General features: G+C 42.3%; 2 protein-coding genes and 1 long non-coding RNA gene across 10 annotated transcripts in view; 2 read left to right on the top strand and 1 right to left on the bottom strand.

Moving 5' to 3' along the window:
- The window catches only part of ESF1 (ESF1 nucleolar pre-rRNA processing protein homolog), a 58,210-nt gene extending 57,738 nt beyond the window's left edge, over positions 1 to 472 (bottom strand). Inside the window, exon 1 of one of the 4 annotated variants that reach the window (XM_006051316.4) lies at positions 334 to 472. The gene's annotated coding sequence lies outside the window, so the exon portion shown is untranslated. Of the gene's footprint in view, positions 1 to 105 lie in introns of all 4 variants that reach the window. The other 3 variants (XM_006051315.4, XM_006051317.4, XM_006051318.4) reach the window with 3 other exon arrangements.
- On the top strand, positions 406 to 25,246 carry NDUFAF5 (NADH:ubiquinone oxidoreductase complex assembly factor 5). 5 transcript variants are annotated; one of them, XR_006544702.1, is made up of 11 exons: positions 411 to 747; positions 3,082 to 3,122; positions 6,148 to 6,211; positions 9,386 to 9,433; positions 10,700 to 10,803; positions 11,452 to 11,491; positions 14,233 to 14,430; positions 17,791 to 17,851; positions 21,982 to 22,078; positions 24,454 to 24,548; positions 24,880 to 24,917. XR_006544702.1 is itself a non-coding variant. In XM_006051314.3 (11 exons), the coding sequence occupies exons 1-11, from the start codon at positions 526 to 528 to the stop codon at positions 25,225 to 25,227; spliced, it is 1,038 nt and encodes a 345-aa protein (XP_006051376.1). In that variant the 5' UTR covers positions 418 to 525; the 3' UTR covers positions 25,228 to 25,246. The 5 variants fall into 5 exon arrangements, 3 of the variants coding, with proteins under 3 accessions (XP_044784221.1, XP_025120350.1, XP_006051376.1); XR_006544701.1 differs by having other exon boundaries at positions 412 to 747; positions 24,465 to 24,548; positions 24,880 to 24,928; XM_006051314.3 differs by lacking the exon at positions 21,982 to 22,078 and adding an exon at positions 25,135 to 25,246 and having other exon boundaries at positions 418 to 747; positions 24,465 to 24,548; positions 24,880 to 24,962.
- LOC123329289 lies at positions 17,861 to 21,089 on the top strand. Its single transcript, XR_006544703.1, has 2 exons — positions 17,861 to 20,246; positions 20,308 to 21,089. It is a non-coding gene; the product is annotated as an uncharacterized LOC123329289 (long non-coding RNA).
- Positions 25,247 to 27,979: the final 2,733 nt, after the last annotated feature.

Here is a 27,979-nt window from a genome sequence, read left to right as displayed (position 1 = left end):
CGAAAGCACTTGATCTACGCCAGATATTCGGAGACAGGAAGGCGACCTGACCTCACCTCGGTCGCCCGCCCTCATCTCCGGTGCCCACCTGCCCCTCCTACCCACCCGGTAACGCCGGGAACACCAGGGAACTAGGACCTGCTTCCCAACTCCCAAACCTCAGAGAGCCGCTTTGGGGCTCAAGTCCCTCAACACGACCTGGAGGAGGAGCAAAGAAGCTTGAAGATAGGGGTCGGAAAAGCAAGGAGGAAGAGCGCGGCGCTCGTAAACCCGAAGGAGAATCTGTCGTACACTGGCTCTGTCCCTCTTCTCCTGGAGCCCGACTCCACTCACCGACTCCGAATCCTCTCACGGCGTCACATGGGGCCCCACACCCACAATCCTCTGCGAGACACACCGCCGTGATGGCACGCGAACTGGGCCAAACTTCCTCCGCTTTCCCTCCGCGAAGTGCTCCGGCGTCCTTGCCGTAGCCTCGGCGCATGCGCTCGATAGCCGAGCCGGCTAGGGGTGTATGCGCTGGAGATGCCTCTGCTCACCCCGCTTCGGTTCTCGTGGCGGCGGCTGCCGGCGGCCGGGGTCCCCGTGAAGAACCTCGGCCTCAGGACGGTGGCCTCTGGCGCCTCTTCCCCAAGTGGTGCCTCGCCCAAAGCCTTCAACATCTTCGATCGGGATTTGAAGAGAAAGCAAAAGAACTGGGCGGCCCGGCAGCCGGAGCCGATGAAGTTCGACTACTTGAAGGAGGAGGTGAGTCTGCGAGACGGCGCGGAGGGTGGCTCAGCGCCTTGACTTCGGGTGTCGGATCTCCGGCCAGGGCCCGAACGCCCCCACCTCGCCGTGTGACCTTGAGAGGCAGCCCTGCCTGTCTGGGCCTCTGCTGTAATCGCGCAGGGGCCGGGCGCCGGTGGTTGCAAGGTGCGATTCATTCATTCATTCATGTCCTAGGCGGATAGCATTAATACTTGAGTTATAGGTGTACCTGGGGCAAAGCAAGACCGCTGCCCTCAAGAGATTTCATTTTTGTGAGAGACGAGACAGTGAACCGAAAAGGTAATTTCAGCTAATGAAGTAAGGCCAGATAGTGAAGTGAAGTAGTAAAGTGACTGCGTGGTCGGGGGCAGACGACGAGGCAAGAAATTAATCAAGCTGGGATCTGGGGGATGTCGGGGCGAAGTTTTGCAGGTAAAGGGGAAGACGAACCCAGAGGCCCTGAAGTCAAAATGGCCTTGTCAAGGCCTCCAGGAAAGCTCCAGTGGGAGGCAAGAGAGTGCCTAGGTCAGGAGGGCCTTAATGGGTAAGAACTTTGGATTTTCTTCTCTATCTCAGCTGTACATTCTATGTGGTAATTTCTGGCCACATGCAGCTTTTGAGCACTTGAAATGTCCCTTTGAGATGTGCAGTAAGTGTAAAATACAGTGGGTTTCAGTGAATTAATATGGAAAAAGGATGTAAAATATTTCCTTAATATATTTTTATATTAATTACACGTTGAAACTCTATTTTGATATTTTGGGTGAAAATCAACTTCTTTACTCTTTTTAAAATGGCTACTAGAAAATCTTTGGAGAAGGGCATAGCAATCCACTTGCCTGGAGAAATCCATGGACAGAGGAGCCTGGTGAGCTACAGTCCATGGGGTCACAAAGAGTCAGATACAACTTAAGTGACTAACACTTTCAACACTTTCACTAGAAAATCTTTAAGTTGCTCATGTGGCTCTGATTGTTTTTCTACTGGCCAAATGGCTCTAGAGTCTAGAAGAATGGGAGGCTGTTGAATGGTTTTCAGCAGTGAAGTGATGGGATCTGATTCATCTTTTAGGAAGATTCATTAAGATGAATTAAGATCTCTGATTTATCTGTGCTGTTTTGAGAGACCTCTTCCTCTTTACCCATGTGGACTAGGGACTTGAGCCAGTTTCTACTCTCTGAACAGGCAGCACAGAGCTCAGGCCTGTGTAAGTGCTTGTTCAGGCATAGACCAAAATTGAAATCAAGTGTGATGATTGCAGCCAACACTTACTGAGCTCCTACTCTGGGCAGAACTTTGTGCAGGTCCTGGCCAGATCAGATGACTGACTCTGTGACACATATAAATATTTAGAAGATGTGAGTTTCCAGACACTCTCTTCCAGGAAAGGCACCTGGATTACAACTTGACTGAGGCCTCACCATTGTTTAGGACTAGAATAAATGAGATAAAGTATACGAGAGTCTTTTAAAATAATAAACAAAAGGTATTGATATCAGTAACGATGCACAGAGTGGACTCCTCTGGGAAAAGACTTCTGCTGTCCCTTCTCCCTTACTCTTCCTCCCCACCTCACCTCCCAAAGAAAATACACATATATTCTGTTCTGAACTTTCAAGTCCCAGTAGAAACTGTGTGATGTTTACCAGGGAATGAGTGGAATGTGGGGAATGTTAGTCTCCTACATCTTTATTCCTGCTGCATGAAGCTAGCAGAGCAAAAGGAGGCACCTGCCTTATGATCTCTTTTAAATTGGATTGGGATTGAGGAGGTTTCTTTAAATGTGGCTGACTTCTAATTTGCAGATGTTGCTCAGAAAAGTTATTTATTCATTTAGGAGTTCCACAAAATTTGTTAATAGTTAACAAATAATTAGTTTTTATTAAACGATCACTTATACATTGATCTGTAATAATCCCCAGCTAACTAATTTTTCACTTTCACATACCTCACACCAATATCTGTGGATGATATGCTTGTTATGTTTCTGTTGCTCTTTTTTTTTTAAATTAGGGTATCCTGTTGCTTTTTGTCTTTGCACTCTTGCAGCACATGAAATATAAAGTCATAGATATACAGAATTTAGTCTTCTTTCCTTAAATTGATTCTGAGGTAATTAACTCAATGTGTTTCCTTGGTTATTTTTATTTCCAATGTTCCTATTCAGAATTTTAAAAGTTGCTGAGGTCAAATTGAAAAAGGGATAAAGGGAACTCAACATGTTGAAATATAAGTAACCTATGGATTATTGATTACTGGGAAAAGTGTTATTTCTCTGTTAAACATTCTCATCTTTACTTTTGTACATCATTACCTCTTGTAATCTGTCAGGTTGGAAGTCGGATTGCAGATCGAGTGTATGACATAGCCAGGTAAGTGATGACTGTCATAATAAAATACAATCAATTTCCCCGGTGGCTCAAATGGTAAAGAATCTGCCTACAATGTGGGAGACCGGGGTTGGATCCCTGGGTTGGGAAGATCCCCCGGAGAAGGGCATGGCAACCCACTCCAGTATTCTTGCCAGGAGAATCCCATGGGCAGGAGAGCCTGGCGGGTTGCAGTCCATGGGGTCATAAAGAGTCTGACATGACTAAGCGACTAACACTTGCACTTTCAACACAACTTTTGGAGACTTAAAAAGTTAAGTGCTTTCACTTTCACAGGTATCAGGAACCCCAGTTAAATAATGGCTTTGCTATAGAATTGCTCTGTGATATTAGCAAATCACTTTTTGTGCTCTTCTGTGTAAAAGACATCCATTAAATTAGACCAATATGGGATGAATTTATTACATTTGTCTATGTTAAAAAAGGGAAATGTTGTAAAATCATAAACTCTAAAATTATATTTTAGATATATCCTGGCTACTTGAAAGAGTCATGAGGTGAATCAGTTTCATAAAATTAAAGAAAATTCTTCATTGTTGCAAAAGCCACCTTCATTTCATCTACTTCATTAGTTTCATTATTTTAAAAATCTGAAAAGTAGCTAATTCTTTGTGATATAGTCATTCATTCGCCTGGATTTTAGATCATTTGCGATTTAATAAATGAAACATTAAATTTTCCAAATCAGATTGAATTTTGTAATCTTTCTATGTCATTATACTCAGCAACAGAGAAGGCAATGGCTCCCCACTCCAGTACTCTTGCCTGGAAAATCCCATGGACGGAGGAGCTTGGTAGGCTGCAGTCCATGGGGTCACTAAGAGTCGGATACGACTGAGTGACTTCCCTTTCACTTTTCACTTTCATGCATTAGAGAAGGAAATGGCAACCCACTCCAGTGTTCTTGCCTGGAGAATCCCAGGGACGGGGGAGCCTGATGGGCTGCCGTCTTTGGGGTCACACAGTCGGACACGACTGAAGCGATTTAGTAGTAGTAGTAGTATACTCAGCAAAACACAAGTCTGTGGAGAAAACTGTGATTGCAGCTAAAAAAGCATGTCTTAAAATAACAGTTAACTCTTTGGAATTAAATTATTAAAAATACGAATCTAAAATGTCTTACACTGATCTTCTATTATTAGCAAGAATTGTCAATACTGATCTTATGTTTATATTTTAAAACTAACACAACAGATTATTAGATGTCTTATTTGTGCTATCTGAGGCTCACTTAATACTGTTAGAATCCATGGTAATAATATTAATAACTCCTAACTATTGTTGAACATTTGTACTGTGCTAAATACTTTACATGCTGGATAAAATTCTCATACCAACCCATTTTATAGATGGGAAAACTGAGACCCAGCAAGATTAAATCTCTTGTCTGTGTTCACAGAGCTAGTAAATTGAAAGCCTAGAATTCTAATTCATGTCTTTGTGATTGCAAAGGCTGTATGCTTTCCCAGGCCACACTGCCTGTGTTCACAGTCAAGACACAGGGCATCAGGTATACTAGACGTCCTCTCCCCAGTGGTTCTCCAGCTGTGTACTGGTGTTCTATATTTGTGACTTAGGTTTTTAACAAAAATTACAAAGGGACTCTCAGTTCCAATAGGAAAAAATTTACTAGTGCATGAAGTTTCTTTAAAAATTGTCACAAATTTTTCATAAACCTGTGATCCACAATTGGATGTGTAAAGTGATTTAGTATGAGACGATACGTTTGGAGGAGACAGCATAGCATAGTGGATAAAGAGTTCTTCTGGTCAGGATTCTTTCTGACTGAATTCAAGTCTGACTGCTGCTTATTAGCTGAATGACCTTGGATTGACATACTTAACTGTACACTTAGCCCAGTGATTTGAACCTGATAAGATTTCAGTAAAAGCTGTTATTTAGTTGATGGCTTATTTGGGTTTTAGTTTATCATGTTATATTTCATAATATTTCACATAGTAATTTCTAAGTTATCTGCTGCCACAACAAATTTGAGAAATAGGGATAAGTAGTAAGTTCCTGATAGGTATGCCACATATTTTCATGTTAATTACATTAACTTCTCTTCATTCTTTGTCTGAGTATATTATCAGATTAAAATTGTTCAGTCACTCAGTCATGTCTGACTCTTTGCAACCCCATGGACTGCAGCACGCCAGGCTTCCCTCTCTTCATCATCTCCCGGAGCTTACTCAAACTCTTGTCCATTGAGTCAGTGATGCCATCCAACCATCTCATCCTCTGTTGTTCCCTTCTCCTCCCGCCTTCAGGTTTTCCCAGCATCTGGGTCTTTTCCAGTGAGTCAGCTCTTCACATCAGGTGGCCAAAGTATTGGAGCTTCAGCTTCAGCATCAGTCCTTCTAATGAATATTCAGGATTGATTTCCTTTAGGATTGACTGGTTTTATCTTTTTGCAGTCCAAGGGACTCTCAAGAGTCTTTCTCCAACACCACAGCTCAAAAGCATCAGTTCTTCAGCATTCAGCCTTCTTTATGGTCCAACTCTCACATCCATATATGACCACTGGAAAAACCATAGCTTTGACTAGACGGACCTTTGTTGCCAAAGTAATGTCTCTGCTTTTTAATATGCTGTCTAGATTGGTCATAGCTTTTCTTCCAAGGAGGAAGCATCTTTTAATTTCATGGCTGCAGTCACCACCTTCAGTGATTTTGGAGCCCAAGAAAATAAAGTGTCACTGTTTCCATTGTTTCCCCATCTGTTTAAGTACCTGCACTAAATCAGTTCTTCAGATCCATGTCATGGAGCAGCCTTGTGGAAAGCCATTGGTTGGGAGGCCCTGGGAGTGGCTTGGCTGAACAGCCTTGCCATGCCCAGTGTGTTCTCTGATGGAGACACCTGGTGATGTGAGGGAGCAGGTGATAGGACTTGTTTGAAAGTTGTATTCATGAGAATCTTTTTTCTTAAGAAAAATTTGTTTTTAATAATTACTTTATGGGGGCTGTATTATTATAGACAAAGCATAACTTCTGTGTCTGTTTTTCAGAGATTTCCGTCTTGCTTTGGATGTTGGTTGTGGACGAGGTTATATAGCAGAACACTTGAATAAGGTATATTTATTGAATGACTTAACTTAGAGAAATAAAATTGGCCAATTTTGAAGAAAAAGTTTCTTAATTCAGTCTGTATCATATTTAGATTTTGATGACATCAGAAGTGCTCATTTGTTATTATTTAAGTGATAGAACCAAAGGTTTTATGTCTACTCCTGTGTTTTTTCTTAAATGATTTTTTCTTTGAATCCATTTTATATAGCGTTCCCACTGGTAGTTTCTCTAAGTCTATATACGATACATTGTGTGTTATTTCCACTTTGTTCAAATATTTTTTATAAATCACAGTTAAAATCACATTGACATTCATTTGGGACATGTGATTAAGCTTTTTTTTTAAATCTATGGAAAGTATTCACTTTATCATTTGGTTAGAAACTTTTGTGTGTGATTAAGTATAAATAGTCTTTATTAATGTGTATACATACAATTTTATTTTTCATTTTGTAATTCAGACCAAAAAATATTCATTAATTGTTTTAGCCTCTCTAAATAGACACTATGCTGGACACAGATCAAAGTGGGATTTCTATATCAAATCTACTTAACGAAAAAGTGTACACTTGTGCCAAGACGGGGAGGGGTATGTAATAAGTCTCTGAAAACACTGTCATTGATAATAATAAATGCCATGGAATTGATACAATCATTAAACTGCAACAGTAGTTAAGGGAAAGGAAAATCAGTGGAGTTCATATGACCAGAGACTTCTGAAAGGCATAGCATCTGACCTGAGATTTGATAGACTCTGGATTGGTGCTCATAGCGATTGGAATGTAAGGCATGGCTGGAGGGAAGGCAGAAGTGGCAAGCTGTAGGATCAGTGATGCTTAAGGAAGGTTAGTTTGGGGATGGTGTGTAGGAGGGATTGAAGAAGACAGAGTGTAGAGAAACAGACCAGTTAGAGGGCTGTGTCAAAGGCAAGTGTAGGCGTGAGAGAGAAAGGCCAGCTGCCAGTGTGGAGACAGCAGGATATAAAGGCAGGGGTGTACAGGAGACCTGGTAGAATCTACAGATCTTGGTGATAGGTAAGCTCTCGGGGCCAGTGTATAGAAAGGAATCTTCCACACTTGTATTGGAAGAAAGTAAGATAGGCGTGCACACTATGTTGCCTCAGGGCGTCTGACTCTTTACGACCTTACGGACTGTAGCCCGCCAGACTTCTCTGTCCATGAGACTCTCCAGGCAGGAATACTGGGGTGGGTTGCCATGTCCACCTCCAGGGGATCTTCCCGACCCAGGGATCGAACCCACATCTCTTATATCTCCTGCATTAGCAGTCGAATTCTTTACCACTAGCGCCACCTGGGATGCCCAGTAAGTAAGATGGCAAGTGTCTAAATAAGACAGTGGATTGTAAGACGAAATCCCCTGAGCCAGTTCAAACACTAGGACATTCATTGCTTAGAGGCTCTTACACTACTCAAGGATCTGGAAGCACAGCCAGGCCTCCCGAGGGTGGGGACTCTGACACATCAGAATGGAAGTCCTGCTCACATACTACACGGCTGGCTTCTCCCTCTGCCTGCCCCCCGACCCCAGGGCTGACCCTGGTGTTCTTCAGTCAGAGCATGAGATGCGCATGTGAGAACCGGACTCCAAGTGTGCTGCAGCTGCCTCCTCCTGACTCATGAGCACTGGCTGATAGCATCTTTTCCCAGCTCTGTGTTAGTGACGTTGTTTCAACAGCTTAAACTCAGCCATGGCGGGAGTTGTACATTATGGAAGTTGGCAAATGCTACAAAGCAGGGCCCACCAAAAGCCAGTTGTTACACATTCGCCAGCCTTCCCCTGAAGTCTACATGCTCCTCCAAGCCTGGGAGCGGCCGCCCCATCTCCCAGTCTCTTAGTTGAAATTTTCAAGTGAGAGACAAGGAGAGGTGATCTGACCCACCTAGTGTTCACCCCTCGCACTGATGTGCTGGAGCTGGCTTTCGAGAGGGACGGTTGTGCACCTCTCTTCCCAGTGCTCTGCTGGACAGCACTGTGTTGCTTGCATGAAACCCACCACTGTTGGGGTAGTTACACTGTGGAAATCATCAGACCCTGCAGCTCAGGGCACTTTTTTGTTTTTTGAGGGCCGTAGTTAAACACGTACCGCATACCAGTTGCCCATACGGGTATGCCCCACATACCAGTGGTCAGCAGCAGCCTCCAGAGAGTGGTAGGGTGTGGAGGTAAGGTAGCCTTTCGATGTTGTGGGCAGGCACCTTCTTCACGAAGTGGTTAGGGTGAAGGAGAGAGGACTGGGGTTTCTCACAGAGAAGGGAAAGCAGGGCAGAACAGTACTGAGGAGGTTTCTAGGAGCCCGTCATCAGCACCGAGCTTGTAAGAGGTCAAGTGACGTAGGACCAAGATTAGGGGGAACAGACGGCTGCAGCTGATGAGTCGGTTATGAGTGATTTTTATAAAGCATGTGAGTAGAGCAGTGAGGGTGGACATAGAGCACTAAGAATCGAGGGGAACTCGGCGAGAAGGAGTGCTGTGGATTACAAACAAGACAGCCGTAAGGTGGGTAGAGGAAAGGAGTTTGCAAGATTGGGAAGCTTATTCCTGTTGTAAGGTGAAGGAAGAAGCAGCAGAAGATAGAGACTGAAGATTGGAGAGGTAGTGGACGGAAGAGCAGGCTCCTGGAGAAAGGGCATGGTGGAAAGTGGCCATCTGGGCAAGAAGTATCATGATGCCCTTTGCTTTGGGAAGGAAGAAAGGATGCGTGAAACAGAGGGGAGAGTGAAACCACTGAGGCCCTCCCACGCATCTGTGTTTGTTAGGTCTTTCTTTACTCTTTGCAATCTCTTTGAATAACAACTAAAGGCGGGAAAACCATTCCAGATCTAATGTGTCACAGGAATGAGGACTAGCTCTTAGCGTATTACGGAAAAGTTAACACATAAGACCTTAGCCCAGTGGAGTAAACTGAAGATGCTGATTATTCACACCTATGTTCTCTATTTTATTAAATACTGGTAAATATATTACATATATAGTTGGCTGCATACATTTAATTCTGTGTAACATAATATGTGTTATTAAAGGTGTACCATACTAATTATATGCGGAAAAATACCCTTACAGAGCTGAAAATTAATCAGATTATCACTTTTTCCTTCAGCAGTTTCAGCAGTTGTTTTGTTTTGTTCCTGGATTCTGATCAACTTTATTGCATTGCAGGAAACTGTTGGAAAGTTTTTCCAAACAGACATTGCAGAAAATGCTTTGGTAGGTAGCTTTCCTGGTTTAGTTTTTAGTTCTGTACTTTTTATTTTTATTTCCTTCAAAAAATAAAGAAGAATTAAACAGTAGGGGAAATCTAAAGGGAAAGGAAAAATCACCATTAATCCCACCACTCAGAGGCAACTGCTGGTGACATTTTCATCTGTGTCTTTGTAGACGTATAGCTGTCTCCCCATCACAGCTTTGTACAAGCAGTATTATGCTGACATCCATTCTTTGGTATCAGTGAGTGATGGATGCACACACACATGTAGTATTCAGTGTGGAAATATTCCATGCTTTATTTACTAAATTTCTAGCTTTTCAATAACCAACACTGCGGTGAGCATCTTCGTATAAAGCAACTCTCTGTGTTTGATTTATTTTTCTCCCTGGGAATATTTACTTGACAGTTACATTTACTCCACTCCCAAGAGTGGAGTATGTGGATTCATTGATGTTCACCTTGCAGTTTTTAACATCCGTCTCTGGACTGCCCTGTGAAGACTGAACAGCAGTATTAGATGAAAGCCCTCTCCCTCCTCCTCGCTGGCGGCAGTAGGCCAGTTACTTTGTCTCTGTCAGTCAATAGGCGGGAAGTAGAGTTTCGTCCTTTTTATTTGCATTTCTCCGATTGCTAGAGCAACCAGGTAGCTGTTGATACCTTTTGGCTGTGAGTACTTTTTCATCTGTGACCTTTGTCAGTAATTTTGTGATGTGCCTGTCTCTTGGTCCTCTCTTTATTGGCTGTTCTTATTCTGGGTGGTTTGTAAGAACGTGTCTTCTAGGGATATTAATTTTTCTTCATGTATTTTGTAAATTTTCTCATGTTGTTTACACTGTTTATTGCTTTTTAGAAGTTTTGATCAGTTTATGTTAAGTGTATCGATCTTTCCTTTTGTAGTTTCTGGTTTTTGAGTCATACTTACTTTGGCGTTTTCATCTAAGAGTCTAAAGCGTGCACCCATATTTTCCTAGTACGTTTTTTGGCTTTGATTATTCCACTGAGACTCTCAGCTTTCTGAGGTTTGGTTTGGTGTGATGTGGTTATCCCGTTTGTTTTTCCAACCAGCTAGCCATTTTTTCTGGCCAGTCTTAGGTGTCATTTAAGATATACTTTTTTAGTGCTTTCTCTTTGGCTGCTTTTTTAATTTTTAAGAACTAGACACTGTCAAGTAAATACAACATGACTTATGTTTAGCAAACAATGATTGTGTTAATAATTAAGGTGTTATATAAATGTGTTTTCGAACTTTTATTTTTAACCTTTAGAAAAATGCCTTAGAAACAGAAATTCCTACTGTCAGTGTTTTAGCTGACGAAGAATTTCTTCCCTTCAGAGAAAATACGTTTGACCTGGTGGTTAGCAGTTTAAGGTTGGTAATCCATTTGTACTTTAAAAAAATATATGTGTGTTAAAAATAGTATGCATGTGTGTATGCCAAGTCGCTTCAGTCATGTCTGACTCTGTGGGACCCCACGGACGGTAGCCCACCAGGCTCCTCTGTTCGTGGGATTCTCCAGGCAAGAATACTGGAGTGGGCTGCCATGCCCTCCTTCAGTTCTTCTGACTCAGGGATCGAACCCACATCTCTTCTGCATTGGCAGGTGGGCTCTTTACCACTAGTGCCACCTGGGAAGCCCCCAAAATAGGTATGTTATGCTCTAAAGTTATAAGGTAATATTAAAGGTTTCTCCTGTGACAAAAGGAAGGTTATCCCCTAATACTTTTATTTTAAAACTTATATGAAAACAGTGAATTTTTTTCCTTAAGGAATTTATTTTTTGGCCACTGCATTCAGGCTCTTAGTTCCCTGACCAGAGATTGAACCCAGGCCCCCTGCATTGGAAGCATAGAGCCCTAACCACTGGACTACCAGGGAAGTCCCAACAAGCAGTGAATTTTGATGTGCACTTTCAAACACCCACACTTACACCTTGTCTGTGGCTTGCTATATTAGTGATTCTTGTACTAATTAATTATACAGATTAAGCTAAAACAGATATGTGTTTTCGTATTTTAGTTTGCACTGGGTGAATGACCTTCCTAGAGCACTTGAACAGGTAAGACACTTAGTGCTGTTTCTAATAGCTTGTGTTGTTTTGTTTATCGTTAGCAAATTATAGATGTGCCTGTTTTTACACAGAAACTGATAGATGGTTTCTGTTTCACATTTTTGACAATTGGAAATGGAAGCAAATAAAAAATATATTATCTTCTGTGGGCTGGACACACTTGGTACCCCTTTGCCGTATTAGGAAGTATATGAGTGACTCCCCGCTCCCAGAGAATTCTATAAATATAATTATGGAGATGTTACTAAAGTTTTCGTAAATATTTAAAACTTATTCAAAATAGTATTGCTATCGTGAGAAATTTTATGTGTGGCTTTCTTTTCTTCCTTAATTGTCTATAAATTTTTTCTGGGTAGGAACCCATTTGTACTTCGCCCATGCTTTATACTAAGACAGTGCTGATAAATGTTTGTTGGTTGATATTTATCAGCAAACAGGTAAGGAAGGGGTGAGTAAAAGCATTATGTTCAGAGGAGAGAAGGAGATCACTGTGGCTTGGAGTGGCCTAGGAAAGCTTCAAGAGGAAGAAATTTCTTGAACAGGGCCTCAAAGGACAGGTCGTATTTGGAGTGGGCATGCATTCCAGGAAGGCTGGATCCTGGGATAGATGGGAAGTGTGAGCGACTGGGAAGCCCAAAAGGACAGAGAGGAAGCCTGGGGGAGGAGAGTATAGTGCCAGGTGTAGATGAGGGATATCGGGACCAACTTTAGAGGACTCAGTGACAGGGTAAGCAATTGGGAGTTTCTTCTTTATGCGGTCCAGAGCCACTAGCGCATTTGAAGAGGAAAGTGACATGATTAAAAAGCTGCTAGGCAGGAGAATAACTACCGTATCTTACGCATGTACTGTTTGCCAGCCACTCTGCTCTGTTTTATGTATGTGTGAAATAACTCTGCAAGACAGCTCCATCTTGCTAAATAGAAAACTGATGCGGAAAGTCAGTTAAGTTGAAGAGAGACTGTGTCCGTGGTCCAGGCATGAAATAAACTGAACCTAGGTGGCAGTTGTTCAGTCGCTCAGTCATGCCTGACTCTCTGCGACCCCATGGACTGTGGAGATAAAAGGAAGAGAGAGGTCTTCAGGACTCTGCAAAGTAAGAGTCAACAGTCTGGTGGCTGGTTAGCGCTGAAGATTGAAGAGAGTCAGAAGTGAAAGCTTGCCTTCAAGTTTTGAGTCTAGGTGACTGGAGATAATTAGTAAGAGTAGGGGAAAGAATGGTAATGATCAGATAAAGGGACTAGAAGATGGTGATTAACAGAAATATAGCAGTTGGAAAGGGGAGTTGGTTTGAGAATATGTGTTCTGTGTATGTTGGATGCCGTGGGGAAGGATGGGGGTTACGTTTGCCAAGAGACAAATGTCTATGGCACCAGCAGCCAAAAGATAAATATAGAATCCTGGGAAGCTGTCCAGGCTCAAGGTAGAGATTGGGAAGTCTTTCTTGTGAAGTCCACAGGAACTGATAAGCCCTCTGAGGTAGAAACAAACTGATAATTTTAGGTAGTTTAGTTCTATGAGAGTTTGGCGTCAAGAGAAGGAAGTAACGCTGAAGGGACCGAAGGAAAAATATTTTTACAGTCAGTTTGCGTATATACTGTTTTATATAAAGTTGCTTCATAATATTTTAAATATGCATTCAAGATGTGTACTTGAATTAGAGTAGCCTACCGTGATGTGGGTTTGGATTTACTTCGGAGTTCACCTTGCTCTATATGAAAGTAGAGTCAAACTAGTTACAGATGTAGTTCCAAGAGTCATTGAGTAAAACATTTATGATTCTGGAATTGATCGTCGCTACTGATTTAAGTTACCAGTTAAAAATGGTTTTTGTTTTACAGCTGAAAAATAAGTTGGTTACTTCCCCTTAATTCTGTGTGTAACTAAATTAATTGATATGCTAATATTTAACTAAAATGTTACTAGACATTTAGTTGTAAGTCATCATGGCTTCCCTATAAATTAGCTTTTTCTGCTTAATAAGCCACCTCAACTTTGTGCTTTAAAAAAGTAAGTCATGATTTTGTGAGTTAGGGATTTGGGCCGGACTTAGGAGATTCTTCTGGGTCTGGCTTGGTTCACACACATGTCTGACCTGGGGGTGGCTTGCCCCAGAGCTGTCAGATGGCTGCAGCTGGACTCCTGGCTGATCCCCACGTCTCTTCCTGTCATCCTTCAGCAGACCGGCTCAGGCTTGTTCACAGCGTGGCCCGTACACGGGGCTCCTAGAGAGCAGGCGGAAGCAGCAAGGCCATCGAGCCCTCGGCTTGGCACTGCCATATGTCACTCGCTCTGCATTCTTTGGGCCAGAGCAAGTCGTGGGGCCGGTCCAGATTCTCCCAGTGGGGCTGTTACAAAGTGACATGTCTAAGGGCACAGATACAGGGAGGACAGCGATTTCTGTAACCTGCCACATCAAAAATCTTGTTCTTTCAATATTTTACTGATTGAAAAAGTAAGTTTTGTCTATGATTAAAAAATTTGAAAGCATGTAACATATCTTATAGATATTAACACTATCAGTAAATGTTTATCTGTCTTTACAATAATATCCTGCAGAGCCTTTCTGATAGTTGGTTGTCTTAAGTATTATTTATTAAATTATCTGGTTTTTAACTTGACAGAATAAGAATGGTAATCATGAAATACTGATCTAGATTCCATGTATTTATTCTTTTAACAGTTTTGTGTCTGAAATTTTGAATCGTGTTGTTGTTTGTATTTATTACAGATTCATTATGTTTTAAAACCAGATGGCGTGTTCATTGGTGCAATGTTTGGAGGTGACACGCTCTTTGAACTCCGGTGTTCCTTACAGTTAGCGGAAACAGAGAGGGAAGGGGGCTTTTCTCCACACGTCTCCCCTTTCACTGCTGTCAACGACTTAGGACATCTGCTGGGGAGAGCTGGCTTTAATACTCTGACTGTGGTAACTATCAAGAGAATCGAGTAACCCATTAATCACACTGGAAATAATCTCTCTCTCTTTTTATCTTGATTGACACAAGGTAGGAATGTAAAATTTATAGTTATTTGTTACCTAAATAAATAACTCAAAAAGAAAAGTACCTCAGTTAGCAGGGAGGCTATTTTCTAAGACCTGCTTGTCCATCAGACCCTTAAAATCCAGAGTTGGGTGTACCACGAGAGACAGAGCATCCCCGCTGGGGAGGAAGGAGGTCTCAGGAGTGTTCACAGCACAGCCTGTCCCACCAGCTCTCAAGGAAAGTGGTGTCGTGTGAGGCGGAGGTGAGAGAATGTGCCTTCATGAGACCCAGGGTTAGATCAGGTTAGACAGGGTTAAATTAAAATAACTTTTTAAGGAGGTGTAGTGTGAGTACATGTCATAAAATCAGCCCACCAAAATGGTTGGTCATGTTCGTCCACGGGCGCAGACTAGCAGGGCCTCTGATGTTGGGAAGGGGCTGGGAGGGAAGGGGAGAGACACTAGACAGGAGGTGACACAGCCCTCAGGGCGATGTGAGGAGCTCATGCCTGGTCACACAGCTCAACAGGAATATTAGGGACTCAAAGGTTGTCGCCCGTGAGGAAAAAGATGAAACTTCTATCCTGAGTCATCAAAAGAAAGCTGAATTATGTTAACAACGTGCAGTTTTCTAAGTTGTAAACTGGGTTATGTGTTCCAGAAAGATTCCCATTGGTGTATGATCTTCTCTATAGTTTATAAAATTAGAGGGTAATTTAATAATAAATTTATGCAGATTTGTTCCTGGAGACATATACATTGTCTCCAAAGTGCTATTTTAACATTGGATCCTGACTAATTTTCAAAAACTCCTATGCAAAAAAGCTTTTATATAATCAATTATGCAGGTTTATGTTGCATATAACATTAGTATATTTTATATTGCAATGGATTTTTATTTTTAAAGTGAAATCAAGTTAAATTAATATCATATATTTACACATATGACCCTCTTAATGAATTATTTTTTTAATTAGTTGCCATTCTAAGTGAAACTCATCTCCTTTCAGAATCATTTTCAGACTAGTATATTAGGAGAAAACTGAATATTATCCTTCATCTTGATTTGAATAAGACCTTTGACAAGGCTGTTTTGGTGCTCTTTTGATTGAGAAGGAGATGGTGCTTTTAGTTGGTTTCATTGAAATGTTTTCACAGGGTATTGTTTAATGGTAGGCATCAGCCTAGAAGGAATTCTTTTTTTTTTTTTCATCTTAAAATCTCTTTTTAAAAATAGTTTCCCAGTGTAGAAAAATACATAGAAGAAATGGACTATCCAGAGATGGTCGTATCAAAAAGTGTACATAAAACTTAATCCGTGCATGTGTTTAAAAAAAAAAGAAAACCAGACAGAGAGAGTAACACGCAGGTCTAAGATGAGCGGCGGTCTCCTGCCTTCTGACACCTCCCCTCCCTGCCCCTGTCCCTCTCCACATGGATGCCTTTTGTCAACTGTCGTGTATGTCCTTCCAGACTTTCTTCCTCACAGATTGGAGTGCAGTTATATTGCTTAAACATACATATACAACAATATATATACTCTCTTTCTTTTTTCTATATGTGTAGTCTTTTTTTCCCCGAGTCAATAACTTGTCTTGGAGATCCGCTATAAATAAACACCTGCCACGTTCTTTTTTTTTTTTTTTTTTGACAGCTATTGAGTATTTTGGGCTTCCCTTGTGGCTCGGCTGGCAAAGAATCCACCTGCAATGCAGGAGACCTAGGTTCGATCCCTGGGTTGGGAAGATCCCCTGGAGAAGGGAAAGGCTCCCCACTCCAGTATTCTGGCCTGGAGAATCCCACGGACTGTGTAGTCCATGGGGTAGCAAAGAGTCAGACATGACTGAGCGACTTTCACTTTCACTTTTGATGTAGTATTTCATTGAACAGGTATACTTTATTTAACCTTTTCTCTGTTAATGGACATTTAGATTGTTTTCAGTTCGTTTTTTATATTCTTTCAAACAGTGTTGCCATGAATTTTCTTTTACACATAAGCTCTGCACATCTGTCAAATTGCTGAGTCAAAGAATCTATGCATTTCAGATTTTGACATGTATAATTACTGTCTATAAGGTAGTATTAATTGACATACCTCATCAACAGTACATGTTAATTTCCTGCTTCTAAGTAATTTTGTGTCTCTAATGTTTAAAAAAAATGGTATTTGGTCATTTTGTTTTACGTTTCTTTAGGAATTAAAATGGATATTTTGGATAACTGTTCTTTAGGGTTTTGTACTTGATTCTGTGCAACATTAAGTCCAAAACTGGACAGATATTAGATAAAGCTACAGAACACAAAAAGATCTGGATGCTTCAAAAGTAGTGTCAATATGATGAAATTTGATTTATGTGCAGCATTTTGATATCACAGGGGAAAAAAGGAAGTGTTTTATATTCAGGGTTAGTTTCCATTGTAGAAAAACTCCTACATCTGAGCGGCTAACACACAATTTTTATCAATCCCAGCCATTCTGGCTGGGCAGCTCATCTCCGTCCTGTAGTTGTGCCATCTGGGCCTTGTGTCCCCTAAGGTCACGGCCCCAGACATGCCCTGGAAAAGGCTCCCTAGCTATTTATTACCTGCCTCCACCTCACTTTTCTTTTGCCAGAAGACATGTGTGGGGCTGTGAAATGTCCACGAGTACCTGGATATTTAGGGAGCATCAGTGCTCTCTGCCACTGTCCCAACTGCAAACTCCTGTATCGAACTTGAGAAAGAGCGGGACACATTGCTCACCAGGTCACTCAAGAAATAAACTGTGTCTGTCCAGCTGTGTATCTGTTCCTAAACTAGTCCATGCGGTGTTGCTGCAGCACTGGGAGTAGGATGGATGCATCTTGGGAGATGACCCTATTTGACTCTGGGTGTCACACTTAAAGAGAGAGAGATTAATATTGACTATATAGAGAAAAATGAAGTTGGCATGTGTAAGGATTTTGTCTAGAAGCCTAACCCTCCCCCTAAAAAGTTATAGTGTCCTAGAAGACTTTTCAAAGACTGGAAGAAAAGGATAGTTTACAGAGTATAGAACAGACTTTATTTGTGTGAATCCCAAGGATAGGATTAGAAGCAGTTGATGGCATTATAGGAAGGTTACTGTTAACATGGCAAGCATGTACCCTGCAATTTGAAATCTTTGTAAATCAAGTGTAAGCGAGATAATACCTTCAAAGAGGATTGCAAAGAAGTTTCCTGCTTACTGTGAGAGATCGGTCTGGGGAATTTCTGCGACTTCTTCTCTGATCTAGATCCTTGGTAATGAACGCCAAATGAAGATTCTGCTTTCTTTTTAAATAGGACACTGATGAAATTCAAGTTAACTATCCTGGGATGTTTGAATTGATGGAAGATTTACAAGGTAAGACACTTGAAGGAATTTTTAGGCCCCTTTTGAGAGTCGTATTTTGTGAGCTGACTGTGCAGGCACTGGGGCCAAGCCCTGGAGATACACTGGGTAAGGAGAAAGTAGACTGTCTGGATGGAGTTTTTAATACAAGCTGGGTGCAGCCGACATGAGGCAGCGGCCACAACGATAAACGTTAGATTAGACTTGTGGTAGGTGCTGTGCAGTAGGGGAACTTGGTGACTGCCCACGAAAGGCCGGCAGGGCTATCTTGAAGGAGCGTGTGAGGATGGTGGGACACCTCAGTGACTTTCTCGAGCAGCGCTTGGCAGCTCGGATCCAGGCACAAGACAGCAAGTAGTTGGCTTACCGTAGGACTGGGGGTTGCCAGAAGGTTATGTGGGCTAGGTCCTGGTGTGGGAGAGTCAGTGAAGTCCTGTCTGAGGAAGCGATGGCTGTGCCCTCAAAAATGAAGTGGGGCCACTGGCGAAGCAGGAAGCACAACGTGTGCAAAGGCCCAGTTGTGGGAAAGAACATAGCGAGAACCAAAAGAGGGGCATTGTGGCCGGAATATCAGGAGTGGAAAGAAGAGAGGACTGAGTAAATGGGCAGGTAAATGGGGGCCTTGTAGCCTTTGTTAAGATTGTTTGTCTTTTTCTTAAAATGCCCCTTGAGATATTTTAATGGGGGAGGGGTCATGATGCCAGATTTGTAGTTTTTAGGTGGGTTGGCAGAGAAATCAGTAGGGACACGTTGCTGTAAAGCTTACTGAGAGGTGACAGTGGTTTGGACTAAGGTGGTGACAGTAGAGATGGTGAGAAGAGAATGGTTTGGATTCAGGAGACGTTTAGGAGATAAACGTGACAGTTGCTGCTGATGGATTACATGTGGGCTGATAAGGAGAGAGGCATTCCAGCCTGGCACTGAGTTTCTATCTCTCGCAGCCAGATAGATGGTGCCCTTCACTGATAGAGAAACAGTGGAAGACAGCCAGGTGTGAGCAGGGACAGCTCTTGAATTCACACCTGCACATGTTGGGTGGGAAGTGCTTCTGAAATCCCCGAGGTGAGACATCAGGTAGGGGTTGCGTGTGTGGCTGTGTAGCTCGGAGGAGGCAAGTGGCTCAGGTAAACATTGTGAGTCACTGGCAGTGGGTGGTATGAGAAGCAGCGGCCTGAGCAAGAAGAGAAAGTGGCCTGGTCCGGAGCCTTTGGGAACCTAACGCACAGTGAGTGCGTAAGAAGAGGAGGAGCCTGCAGAGACTGAGGATGTGTGGCTAGCAGGGTGCTAAGGAGAAACAGCAGAAGGGGATCGTATTACCTAGACTAAGAGACCCTAAAGAGTTCAAAGCAGAGGGAGCGTCAAATGCTGCTCAGAAGCACGATATGGACTGAAGGAAAGCCCACTGATGGAGGATGAGGAGGCTTTGGTGACCACAGGGAGCGCTCTGCTGTTGGCATGGGCTTGGTGGGAGAGGCGGAGGGAAGGGGAGTAGGTTGACACCTATGGATGGTGTGGCATCCATCTTCTCAAGAAACTTGATTATGAAGAAGAGGGGAGAGGGCACGGCTACAGGTGTGAGTGGGGGAGAGGAATGGGAGATGGGCTGAAGTTTTTTATTATGTTTCATCTCAAGACTTGAATTTATTGAACAGTTGATTAGAAGAACCTAAGTGCTTCCATAGAAGAAGTGACTCTAGAAGAGAGACCACAATTAATCAGGTCAGGTACCCGAGAAGGTGGAAGGGGATGAGATAAGAGGAGAAGCGTTGCCCTTGGACAAGAGGGGACAGGCCCACATGGAAGGGAAGAGAGACAGTGCAGTGGTCATGGGTGTTTGGTTTGATAGCAGGAGGTTCCCATCTGATGGATCGATGCTGTCCTTCAAGCAGAGTGTAAAGTCGTATACTGAGACTCAAAAGGTCAGAGGTTTGCAAATGAGTAGAGATTTGATATAGTCACTGTAGAGAATAGGAAGGTGAATGGATCAGGGAGAGTTATAAAATTTGAAGGATGCATTTGAAGTTGGTCAGATGCATCTGTGGCTTTCTCTGACAATAGCTGGCAGCTGGGGACCTGGCACAAAACAGAGTTATATCAGTCTGGCTTGGGGCTTTACTAATTGAGAGTAACAAGAAGACAAAGGCAAAGGAGAATTCCTAGAGTGTAACTGAGATAACAGGGCAAAAATCTAAGCTGGAAAAAAAAGGAAGTAATTAGAAAAGAAGGGGGAGGAGGAGCTGATGGACTGGGAGAAAGTAGAGGAGGTCAGAGGATGATCGTAGTTGAAATACATGAACACGCTTGAAGGAAGGAGGATATGGTCAGAAAATGGGACGTTTGGTGATTTTAGAAGAGAAGCAGTTATAAGTGCCGACTCGTCCAGGACACGTTACAGGTGTGATGGCAGGTGGCGTGATGGAGGATCCCACGGGTCGTAAGGAGCCTCAGAAGTCTTGGTGTGATGGCAGGTGGCGTGATGGAGGATCCCACGGGTCGTAAGGAGCCTCAGAAGTCTTGGTGTGATGGCAGGTGGCGTGATGGAGGATCCCATGGGTCATAAGGAGCCTCAGAAGCCTTAGAGGCCCTGGTGCTTGCCAGTTATTAACCTTGAAGTCCTTCAGGGTGGTGGCACCACCTGGGGTACAGAGGGAAGCTGCGCTAGGTGCCAAACCCTTCGCTGAATCAGAGGAGGGCCTGGGAGCCTGATGTCTGACAGTGGGAGTGGGAGAGGGTGTCAGCCAGATGCTCTGGGTCTTCACAGAGCATAGGCATTACCCTAGGTGTTCAGTAAAATGCACTAATTGTAACTGTACAGCTGCTTGTATTTTCAAGTATTATATAAACCACAGACTAGTACCTTTTCAGCCTCTGGAAGTTTGCTTCATGCCCCTTTCCAGTTGATAACCCCGCCTTCCCTCCCCCTGCTGGTTTCAGTCAGTCATATTTTGAGGAACTGTTGCCTAATATTCACCTGTAAGCAGCTTTGCCAGTGTTTCTCTTTACTGTAAAGCCTTTTACACAAATCATGTCTTTTACTTTAATGTTTCTTATTCTTAAGAGGATTAAGAGGAATTATCTAAAGATAACTTGTAAAAATAATGTTTATCAACATTGATAGAAACATTAACGGGTTGATTTTATATTCATTCACTTACTGTTTATTGAGCATCTACCATGTACAGCCAGCTGAGCCAGTGTGGAAATAACAGTTTCTGATCATAGGGAATGTATGCTCTAGTGGAGAAAGAGACACGCACAGATAGACATATGCTTTTAACTGTAAAGTGGGATAATTCTTTTTAAAAAGTGCAGGCAGAAACACAGAGAAAAATCCCTAAGTCTGCTTAGGGAATCAGGGATGCTTCTGCAGAAGAGGCAGCACCTAAGCTGAAGTGAGTTCATGCTGGAAGAAGGAAGGCGTGGGCACCCCTCTGGGGGTCCGGCCTTGCATTCCAGGCCAAGGGAAAGGCCTGTGTAAACTCATGGAGACTCCAGAGGGGACACTCAGCCTCCACTTTCCTAACTGGGAAACTGCATCATAATTCAGCATTGCTCGAATATGTAGAACAGGAGGATGATGGGAAGTGATGTAGGCGGGTCCATCAGAGGCTTTTCTAGACTTTATCAGGGGAGCCCTGCAGTCTGTTGGGAGAACTTCGTGTGGAGGAGGGACAGTCAGATTGATGTGAGAGCAAGCTCACCCTTCAGCATCGTTTATGAGGCCTGTTCGTGAGGAAGGGGAGGCCGGCTAGCACGGTTCACCTCTCCTGTTTTGCGTGAGGAGACTGGGCACAGAGGAATGAGTGGCCCAAGGTGCGGTGCTTGGGTAAGTGCTAGAGCCAGGGGTTAAGCCCAGGGTAGCAGCCTCACTCACATCCTGAGACGTCGGCCACTGTCCCCCGGAGAGCCCCGAGGCAGCTGGCGGGGAAGGAGGGTGTTTGAGGCGCAAGTGCCGGAGGGGGCGCTTGGCAGACAAGGAGTGAGTGCCAGAAGGGGGCACTCGGCAGACTCCCAGGGGTGCTGCTCTGCAGACTGGAAGACAGTGCTACCGTCCCATGGGTTTTTGGCATTTTACATCATGTTACACTGTTTTCTTGATGGTAGTGATGTTTCTCATTTAAGCTGCTATTATTCATTCACAGAAGAAAGTCCAGAACATTGACCTAATTTTGCAAAACAAGTTGCGTATCAGCTGAGGAACATATGAGAAGTTTTGGAGGCTTTCACAGTAGTTTTAAGGTAAGTTCAGTTGTTATTTTTTTAGGCAATACTCAGTATTGTTCCTAGTAAACCATAATAAATTAGACCTTTTTTAAAAATAAGCGATTGAACTTAACCTTAAAAACACTGTGAGAGTCTTAAACAGTTACCCAAATCCTTCTGTTATCCCAAAGCCCAGAGCTGGTCAGAAGTCCCCAGATGTGTTTCCCAGGTGGTCTCCAGGAAAGGTGGTCTATCAGGCTGTGTTATAAAGGTGTTAAAACTTGAGTTTAATAGAGCTAAAATGACTTTGCCTCAGGTTATTTAAGGGCCAGAGCTGGAATTATGATCCCAAAGTCTAGACTTCATGTGTCACATGACACTGCTTCTCAAAGGAGAAGATTCTCATGTGAGGGAAGGGTAGGTGTCCCTTGCAACAGTTAGTAACACATTAGTGTCTTTGAGTTTCTGTATCAGAAATCAATGTGCCTAATAATCTTAATTAGTATATCCATATATCAGTTCTTTGCGCTTCCCAGGTGGCGCTAGTTGTCAAGAACCCACCTGCCAGTGCCGGAGACGTAAGAGACATGGGTTCGATCGCTGGGTCAGGAAGATCCCTGGAGGAGGGCATGGCAACCCACTCCAGTATTCTTGGGCTTCCCTGGTGGCTCAGACAGTAAAGAATCCGCCTGCAATGCGAGAGACCTGGGGTCTATCCCTGGGTTTGGAAGATTCCCAGGAGGTAGGCAGAGCAACCCACTCCAGTATTCTTGCCTGGAGAATCCCCATGGACAGAGGAGCCTGGCAGGCTACAGTCCATAGGGTCACAAAGAGGTCGGACATGACTGAAGCAACTTAGCACAGCACAATACCAGTTATGTAGAAGGCATTTAGAATTTCTGGTGCATTAAGTATTTCCAGTAAAAAAAATTAAACCTGTTTTTCACTGGTGTTGCCTCTACTGTGTAAGTCATAGGAAATGGGAAGTTAAATGAAAGCACCACTGCACCATTTATTGTCATCAGCAATAAATCCTTTCAATACGAGTCCCAGTTTGCCTCTGGTCTCTTGTTGCAGTTGGTAGTCATTATCTGGGAGAATTTTTTTTATATTGGATTGTGTATTGGGTTAAAATTTTAGTGTTGGAAGCCTTTAGAGATCATCTAGCCTGGCCACCTTGAGGCCCCAGAGCGATGGATCTAAGGTCATCTACTTCATGACTGCAAGAATAAGATCCACCCTCTTCATAGTGATTCATCTCTTGATACTAGTTTGTATAATATGTCTCTCGTTCTTAATGAATTGGGACTGTTTTACTCACAGGATATGGCACATTGCTTTTAGTATCAGAGTTTCATTATTTTAGGGAATAATAAGGACCTTTTGGGATTGGAGGAAGCAAACAGATTTACTCATTCCATCTAATTTGTTGATTGTTTTTCATAAGGCCATTGGAAACCTGGGAGATTATTACTTTTAAAAAACTAAAGAACATTGACATTGGGAATTTTATTGGTATCTCTTCTAAAAGTAGGAAAACCAAACTAAGAAACTGATTTTTGATCATATAATATATAGAGAATAAATGTAAAGGGTTTTTAATTTTGATTCTTTTAATTTTGCAAGCTAGTTTTAAAATGTGGTCTTTCAAAGTAATTTCATTCGACTGTATGCATTAAAAATATTAAATATATAACATTAAATTTTAGTGAACAAGAAGATAACATAATCCTAGCTTTTAGCTATCAATTTGAAGGAAAGAAATCTAAAAATTTCTTTTTTTAAAACATTAAGAAAAGTGCCCCTGAAGAGAATGCACATAATTGTTTCCTAATCTGGGATCAGTAAAATGTTGTAAAATCTGAAAACACGTTGTAGTTTTGGTACAACCTAATGAGTCTTCAGGCTTCCTTGGTAGCTCAGCTGGAAAAGAATCCACCTGCAACGCAGGAGACCCCAGTTCAATGAGTCTTCAAACCCTCTTGCAGATTTCATGTTCATACTTAGATTTATGGCTTAGAAGGAGTGTGTGTTGCACCAATGTCCTGTCCTTCTTCAAAGAGCCGCTGAAAAGGGCATGAAACGTGGCATCATTAGAAAGACACTTGCCAGCTCCTGATGACTCATGTGGAGGGCCTGTGGCCTTGCTTTGGCCCAGCTGGCTTACCATAGTCCACTGCTGCCAAGTAAAGTGTGCTTATGGGGCTTGCCTCCTGAAATTTGACTTGTCTCACTACCCAGAAGCTTCATGTAGCTTTGCCTGAGGGTCACTAACTATGATCTGAGAGCAAAAGGAGATTATCTTACGTGACTGTCAGGGATGGGAGGACGGGTATTCCGTTGGACAAGAGAAAATTAAATCTGGGCCATTGAGCTGCTCAGGTGTTTGCTGAATCATCTCAAACCTCTAGTGTGTTTTTAGGGATGGGTGAGAGTAACTGTGCTTGGAATAGAAAAGCCCTCCTGCACCGAGACACGATGCTGGCAGCTGCAGCGGTGTACCAAGGTAAGGAGGCTGCCCGCTGTCCCAGCGGGCTCGCTGCCGTCCCTGTCATCCTTATCCCCTAAAATCGCGTTGTCCTTTTTAAGGCACCTTCAGACTTCTTGTCCTTCTCTCAAAACACAGATCCTGTGGCTGTGTATCCTTTTCCCCCAAAGCCCTACTTCTTTACTGTCAGCTTCTCAGTGCTGAGGACTTTTTCACAAGAGCCTTTCTCAGAATCCCATGAGTATTCTAATATTCATTTGTCTTTTGGAGGACATACTTTTTTTGAACAGATTTTTTTTTTTTCCTACTTGCATTTTTTTCAGACTTTAACCATGATTTGTTTTTATAGAAATGTACAGAAATGAGGATGGTTCTGTGCCTGCCACATATCAGATCTATTACATGATAGGATGGAAATATCATGATTCACAGGTATTTTTATTAACATTGATCACTTTTCTTCCTGGGTTGATGTTTCCATTTTCTTTTTATTTATTTACTTAGGATGGGTTTTTTTTTTTTTTTTAATATAAGACAGCATTAAAGGGTTTAATTAGAGCTATAGATATTTATTCGTAATGTCCTTCCTGTTTATTATTTTCAGGCGAGACCAGCTGAAAGAGGTTCGGCAACCGTATCGTTTGGAGAGCTCGGAAAAATAAACGATCTTATGTCACAGGGGAAGAAGTCACAATAAATATTTTATTCAATGTTAATGTAGTCCAGACTTCTCATCAGTGATTGGTAACTTTCACATCTAAAACTACTGCATTCTGAAGCAAGAAGCAATATATAAGCTATTTACCATCAGACTTTTCTAATAATTAGAATCGCCTAATACTCCATCTATATTTAGTAGTGATTTCAATTTTACATGTTTTCTATTTTAATATGGATATTATTATCTAGTAATTTGAGAGACTTGTTTGCAGAATCAGCCTAAAAGCAAGAAGGCACCTCTGAAAAATCCAAAGATATTCATGTATATAAATGCTTGACCTGATAGAAAAACACCACTCACGCTAACATTTTGTACCTTTTCCTCTGTCTGATCTTTTGTTATTTCTTTGAAAAGACATTAGCAGTGGAGATGAGGGGATGAGGGGAAGGACAAGTTGGTAGATTCTGTAGTTTTCTGGTTCTTTGGCATAAAATTGTAGACTTTTATAACAACTACTGTAAGATACTTAAGCCAGAATTATTTGTGATACTGTCTTCCTTGCTGTTTAAAGAGGAACAGAGGATGATGAACCTCTTTAGAGCTATTGAGTAGTTTTGTAGTTTGGAGTAGCATCTTCTTGAATCCTTCCTCACCTTTTTATAACCATCGGAATTCTGATCTTGTTTGTTTTTCACCTCCACCATGTGAGTGAGAGTCCCATCGTTTCACACTCTACCAAGGTAGTTAAGAGGAGAACTTAACTAAGTCCTTTTTTAGAGGATTTTGAAGGATTACAAAGGCAAAATCGCGCATCAGGTACCTGCACAGTGATGAGCAGTGCTGTCTGATTTTGCTGTTTCAGGTCTCTGGCACTGCTGTTCTAATCTAAGCCCACCATCCTGTTTTCATGATCCAAATGGTTGGGAAGCAGCTTAGAACAGGTGGAGGAAGGCGGTTGCAAGGCTGCGGGGCAGGGGGGGTGATGCTGGGAGGCGCCCGGGGTGCCTGGTGTGTTCTCGCCAGTTGCTGCCAAGTCGTTTGCTGCGCTTTTCATCCCAAGGGCATGGCAGCCTTGGGGGGTTATTACAGGCTTTGCTTCTCTGTGTCTCTCTCCCCTCCTGCCTGCCCTCACTCTACCAGTAAGCACAAGCTCTCCCTCAGTCAGGACTGGGTCTCACACGGTGGGTATTCAGCTCCATTTTGAATCAAATTAAACTAAGTGAAGTCAGAAAGAAAAACACCAATACAGTATACTAACGCATATATATGGAATTTAGAAAGATGGTAACGATGACCCTGGATGCAAGACAGCAAAAGAGACACAGAGATTAAGAAAAGACTTTTTTTGTCTAATTAATTAATGTATTTTAATTGGAGGCTAATTACTTTACAGTATTGTAGTGGTTTTTGCCGTACATTGACATGAATCAGCCATGGGTGCACATGTGTTCCTCATCCGGAACCCCCCACCCACCTCCCTCCCCAAGGAACAGTCTGTTGGACTCTGTGGGAGAAGGCGAGGATGGGGTGATTTGGGAGAATGGCATTGAAACATGTATATTACCATATGTGAAACAGATCGCCAGTCCAGGTTTGATGCATGAGACAGGGCGCTCAGAGCTGGTGCACTGGGATGACCCAGAGGGATGGGATGGGGAGGAAGGTGGGAAGGGGGGTTCAGGATGGGGAACATGTGTACACCCATGGTGGATTCAAGTCAATGTATAGCAAAACCAATACAATATTGTGAAGTAATTAGCCTCCGATTAGAATAAATTAATTAAAAAAACACAACTGTGTGGATAATGTGCCCTTTCATAGACTGAGTTACAGTTAAAAGCAGAATTTTGTAGGAGAAAAAGAAATTACTGTTCTTGCTCTCTTTAGTTGGGACATTCATTGATATTAGAAATTAGGATACTCTTGATAACCTGTTTTTAATTATTTATTTATTTATTTATTTATTTTTAAAAGAGGGAAAAAATACCTAGAAAGCAGAACTTGGGGAAGTTTTTGTTTGTTTGTTGAGTTTTTTTTTTAAGTTCAGTTTTCAGATTTGAAGGGAGAAGAGAACAGTGAACCCCCCTGCATATATTAAATTGTAAATAGATGCCTGAGGAAAGGCTGCATTCCACAGTGTCTGTTCCTAAATGGCGCACGTTTATATGTTTACTGGTTGTTGGTGAAGAATGCATGCAGAATCGTGCATGCTAAGGACAGGAACTGCGGAGCCACATGTGTCTGCACCTGCCCCGGTGTTTGAACACCTTTCAGAGGTGCATGAAGTGGGCAGAAGCAAGGAGGGAGTCTGGTACTTTCACTTTTTCATCTTTCTGTAAATTTTGAGGTTTCTTACCAAGGATATTAACTTTCATTTATTTCATGCCAACAGAGAATATGTGGATGGTGGGGTGGGGCTGGGGAGGAATCTACCTTGAGCTCTTAGAAATAAGCTACAAAAATAAAGAGGAATTAACGAATTGAGGACACTTATGTTTAGTGTGAGTGACAGTTGTAAAATTAATTTTTTAGTTAATGTCTGCTTGAAGTATCTATTAAGGTTTAATTGTTTGGAACCCTCAGAAAATAAATTTTTCTGAATAGCTATGTTTTCCAAATGATTAAGGACATCCTTTTAGGTCACAAAACTTTAAAAAATGTCTTATCAGCAATATTTCCAAAATACATTTCATTCTTAAACAGTGTATAGGAACATAACCATTTCTTTACAACTTTTTTCTTAATAACTTTGTAACTTTTTGTCTTTATAACTTGACAGTTAACTATC

The sequence above is a fragment of the Bubalus bubalis genome, chromosome 14 (assembly GCF_019923935.1).
Source record: "Bubalus bubalis isolate 160015118507 breed Murrah chromosome 14, NDDB_SH_1, whole genome shotgun sequence".
NCBI lineage: Eukaryota > Metazoa > Chordata > Mammalia > Artiodactyla > Bovidae > Bubalus > Bubalus bubalis.
This window is presented reverse-complemented; position numbering and strand designations above follow the sequence as displayed.

Excerpts from the sequence above, each read along its gene's own strand:
- NDUFAF5 (XM_006051314.3), top strand. The coding sequence starts at position 526 with ATGCCTCTGCTCACCCCGCTTCGGTTCTCGTGGCGGCGGCTGCCGGCG. Across the intron at positions 9,434-10,699 it reads ACATTGCAGAAAATGCTTTG|AAAAATGCCTTAGAAACAGA; the intron begins GTAGGTAGCTTT and ends TTTAACCTTTAG. Across the intron at positions 24,963-25,134 it reads GGAAATATCATGATTCACAG|GCGAGACCAGCTGAAAGAGG; the intron begins GTATTTTTATTA and ends TATTATTTTCAG.